At 32.0% G+C, this 4793-nt stretch overlaps 2 protein-coding genes across 2 annotated transcripts; one reads left to right on the forward strand and one right to left on the reverse strand.

Annotated features, from left to right (window-relative positions):
* LOC119669174 (transcription factor Adf-1-like) lies at positions 1-1348 on the reverse strand. The gene is made up of 4 exons (XM_038078980.1): positions 1192-1348; positions 970-1120; positions 764-920; positions 1-688 (listed from the first exon to the last, which is right to left on the reverse strand). The coding sequence occupies exons 1-4, from the start codon at positions 1192-1194 to the stop codon at positions 109-111; spliced, it is 891 nt and encodes a 296-aa protein (XP_037934908.1). The 5' UTR covers positions 1195-1348; the 3' UTR covers positions 1-108.
* Positions 1349-1811: 463 nt separating this feature from the next.
* Positions 1812-4793, forward strand: LOC119679575 (cohesin subunit SA-1-like; the record flags this gene model as incomplete). The annotated part of the gene is made up of 9 exons (XM_038092020.1): positions 1812-2068; positions 2134-2446; positions 2502-2675; positions 2737-2941; positions 3005-3099; positions 3154-3284; positions 3344-3646; positions 3702-4537; positions 4600-4793. Coding segments are annotated over exons 1-9 (2325 nt in total), but the record flags the coding sequence as incomplete, so codon positions are not given.

The raw sequence follows: 4793 nt of genomic DNA on the forward strand, positions 1-4793 counted from the left end.
AAGAACTGAATTACTTTTAAATAAATTAATTATAATGTCAAACATAAATTAATTGTTTTTAATATTTTGATTAGGAATACTTTGATTTATGTTATATGCATTTATTATTTAACTAGAAAATGGTCTAGCGTTTTTTTCCAGCATTTGAAGAATTTTAACCTTTACTTCATTTTGCTTAGCAACGGGCATCTTGTTAAGTAATGAGGCCTCTATATCAAAAAATGCTTGATGTTCACTTTTTACTTGTAGTTTGTCTGTTATTGTTTTCAGTGAAGTCATCAATTCCTTGATATCATCACAAGCTACTGTCTTTTTCTCCTGACTATATGATGTGGATGATGCTGGAGTGTTACTAATGAAGGCAAATGACGTTGGCTCATTTATGGTGGATGGTGATGGGGTAGTTCTGTCAAAGGCATATGATGTGGTTTGCTCATTTGGGCTGGAAGGTGATGGAAAAGTACTACTATTGTATCTAAATACTTGTACTTGATTTTTATCTGGTATGGAATTGTCATCGTCTAAGCTGGATAATTGTGGAGAATGTCTATTCAATTTGAATGCTTCAACTTGATTTTTATCAGAATTTGAGTTATCATCTTCAGTATGCGGTGATGATTTAAATTCATATGACTGAGTTAAAAACGTTGGAGATTGCAAAGACGTGTTTGCCATTTTAAATCGTGTGCTAGAACAAAAAAATATATATATATTTATTCATATGCATTTATAACAGTTGTTTTTGAAATGTATTTTTCCCTACTTTCTGTGTTTTATATGTCCGGATAAAAATTGCAAATGTGGCATATACTCCCAGTTTTGTGTTGATCGAATACCGTTACGTTGCTGCGATTCAATCTTTTGCTTCTCGCGCACATAACGATCCCGAATTACACGCCATCTAATCTGACAAGCTTCCTCTGAAAACGAATTCAATTATTTTTCTTTAATATTACATTATTATCTTACTAGGAATGTCCATTGCGTTTGCTACAGTCACCCATGCCTCATCCCGTAGTTTCTTCTTTTTTAATATAGTTGTACATTTTTCATATAGCACCGTATGCTTTTCTATTTCATTTATTAAACTTTCATCGCTTATTAAATAACTGTTTTCTTTCTGCAAAAAGAGTAAGACATTTTTTTACTATAAATAGTTTTAATGCTTATATCTTTAATAAATATATTTACCATTGGATTTATTCTCTTTTACTTAGTTCTGCACAAATTTAATGTTTTGATTTACAAAATGTTTTGAATTTATGTTTTTAATTTCAATATAATTCGATGTTCCAACATAAGCAAAGCATAAATAACGTTTTTGCGTTTATACGTTGAATATTTCAAACAAAAACTAAATTATAATGTTGCGTTTTTGCGTTTTGCAAATTAATAATTGTTTACAATTTTAATATGAATATTATAGCACTGCCAAGCTAAATATATATAACAAAGATTATTAATTTTTATTCACATATATATTTTATTTAGTTCTCATTATTATATAACACTTTATATTAAAAAAAAATATTTATAATCAAAATAATTTTATTATAATTATAAAAAACTATCAATATGACATATTGATAGAATATTTTAAAATAAAACGTTTTGATAAAAATTTATTTTAGTCTGGCAACATATTCAACGCACGAAACGCAAATAAAAACCGAAAATTGTTTTAATATGTGCATTCGTTGCATACTACATAGCTCGCAACATTTACTTTTTAGTCGTATTAATATAAAAACATTTTATTTCAACCAAAAAGATAATAATAATAAATTTTATTATTTCAACTTCATTGTCAATTTTAGTACGCACTGAATATAGATTTCATAATTTAATATTACGAATGCAACCATGTTTGTACTAAAAGTAATAAGTTTAGTACAAAAACAAACTGTAGAACGCAACGCAGAACATGAAAGTAATTTTTGTTTTAAATAGAAATAAATAAATTTATATAATAAATAGAAAATTATAAAACTATAATGATGGCGCGGCGTGGTGGTAAACGTATACGTATGGATGATCCACCGCCGGAATATGAAGAAGGACTACAAGGGTAAATATACTAGATTACTTTGGGCGGGAATCAATAACAACAAAAATATTTTCTTTTCATATAAGAGACCAATTGAATGAAAGCATTTCTGATGGAGATAGTCCAACAAAACGTATGACACGTTTACGTGCAAGAGGTGGCGTTCGCGATAAACCACCTATTATTGATGATGACGAGGATGATTTCTATGCACCAGTGGTGCGTAAAAGAAAACAGCCAACACAACGTAAGCCACCAGGCGAAAAACGTGAGCGTGCTGAGCGGCCACGAAAAGAACACGCTGAAAAGGAACAGGAGCGAATTGATATTGAACGCGATGTTACCACAGATGAAAATAGTTTATATTTTATAGTCCGCCATTCCAAGGCAGCAATAGCCGTAAGTGTACTGTGTGATATGTAGAAATATTTTTATTGACTGAACTCATTTTTAGAGCATTGTTGACGATTGGATAGAACAATATAAACAGAATAGAGATTCGGCTCTTATTTCGCTAATGCAGTTTTTCATCAACGCTAGTGGTTGCAAAGGAAAAATATCATCTGACATGCAACATCCAATGGAGCACACTGCTGTCATACGTAAAATGACTGAAGAGTTTGATGAGGTTGTGCTTGCATACCTACATATAAATGTTATAAAATCTGATAAGTTCTTGTGTTATATAGGAAAGTGGTGAATATCCTTTAATAATGTCGGGTCTGCAATGGAAAAAGTTCAAAATGAATTTTTGTGATTTTGTGCAAACGCTTGTAAAACAGTGCCAATACTCCATAATATATGATCAATTTTTAATGGATAATGTTATATCACTTTTAACTGGGTTGTCGGACTCTCAAGTGCGAGCCTTTCGTCACACAGCAACATTAGCAGGTTTGTTGTTACTAATAATTTTATTACAATAAAACCAAATCAATGAAAATATTTTTAATATAGCCATGAAGTTGATGACGGCCCTAGTGGATGTGGCACTTTTAGTTTCTAATAATTTTGACAATGCGGCTAAGCAGTACGAGGCGGAGAGAGTAAAGGTAATGCAATGCAATTTTATTTACACATGAAAATTATAATAAACTATATTTCAGTCACGTGATCGTCGTGCTTCAGACCGTTTAGAGTCCTTAATGGCAAAGCGTGCTGAATTGGAAGAAAATATGGATGAAATAAAGAATATGTTAACATACATGTTTAAATCCGTCTTTGTGCACCGTTATAGGTAATTTCATTATCTGCATCATATTGACATTTAACTTATACTGTTTCACTTTAAACTAGAGATACGTTGCCTGACATACGTGCAATTTGTATGGCGGAAATTGGGGTTTGGATGGAAAACTATCCACAAAACTTTTTAGATGACTCTTATCTTAAATACATTGGTTGGACTCTTCATGACAAAGTCGGCGAAGTGCGGTTACGTTGCTTACAGGCGTTATTACCGCTTTATGATAAAATTGAGTTAAAAGGCAAATTGGAGTTGTTCACCTCAAAGTTTAAAGATCGTATTGTTGCGATGACACTGGACAAGGAGTTTGAAGTTGCTGTACATGCAGTCAAACTTGTTATAAGCATACTAAAGTAGGTGGTGAATAAACTATTTAAATTATTCATATTTTTATTATATATATTTTAGAATACATCCTGACATACTGGCAGATAAAGATTGTGAAATTGTTTACGAACTGGTGTATTCTTCTCACCGGGGCGTTGCACAAGCTGCTGCAGAATTTCTTAATGTACGTCTATTTCATTTAACTGCTGATATGGAAGAGTCGAAAACCAGACGCGGAAAATTACGATTACCCAATACACCGTTAGTACGCGATTTAGTACAGTTCTTTATTGAATCTGAACTGCATGAACACGGTGCTTATTTGGTTGATTCATTTATAGACAGCAATCCGATGGTCAAAGATTGGGAATGTATGACGGACTTATTGTTAGAGGAACCTGGCATTAATGAAGAAGTTTTAGATAACAAACAGGAGTCTACATTAATAGAAATAATGGTCAGTAGTGTTAAACAATCAGCAACTGGTGAGGCACCGGTTGGGCGTGCAAGCAATCGTAAAGTCACACTGAATTCAAAAGAACTAAAAGCAATACAGGATGAAAAAACTAAATTAACTGAACATTTTATTATAACATTGCCACCTCTATTAGAAAAATATCAAGCAGACAGTGAGAAATTGACAAATTTACTTGCTGTTCCACAATATTTCGAATTAGATATTTACACTACAAATCGACAGGAGGCTAACTTACAAGCATTATTAGACAAAATAAGTTACATAATGTCAGTGCATACAGATCGTGAGGTACTCGAAGCATGCTCTAAAACGCTTGAATATTTATGTACAGAGGGTAGTGCTACGTATACTCGTTGTGATGTGGCGCGTTCAAATATTATTGATACAACCGTAAACAAGTATAAAGATTCCATTGACGATTGGCGTACGATTATTGCAGGTTTGTAACATTTCTAAAAAAAATAACTGTTTGATATTAATAAACTTTATATATTTCTAAAGCTACGGACACACCAAATGAAGATGAAATTCACAATGTGATTATATCATTGAAAGTTGTATCTATATTATTTTCATCACACAACTTAAACCCTTGGAGTTTGTTTGACTCACTATTTCAAGATGTGGACGAAATCCAATCAAAGAATAGCGAAGAAGTACATATACCTAGTGAAGCAATTGTGTATTGCATAGAA

Source organism: Teleopsis dalmanni, chromosome 1 (genome assembly GCF_002237135.1).
Source record: "Teleopsis dalmanni isolate 2A chromosome 1, ASM223713v2, whole genome shotgun sequence".
In the NCBI taxonomy this organism is placed as follows: domain Eukaryota; kingdom Metazoa; phylum Arthropoda; class Insecta; order Diptera; family Diopsidae; genus Teleopsis; species Teleopsis dalmanni.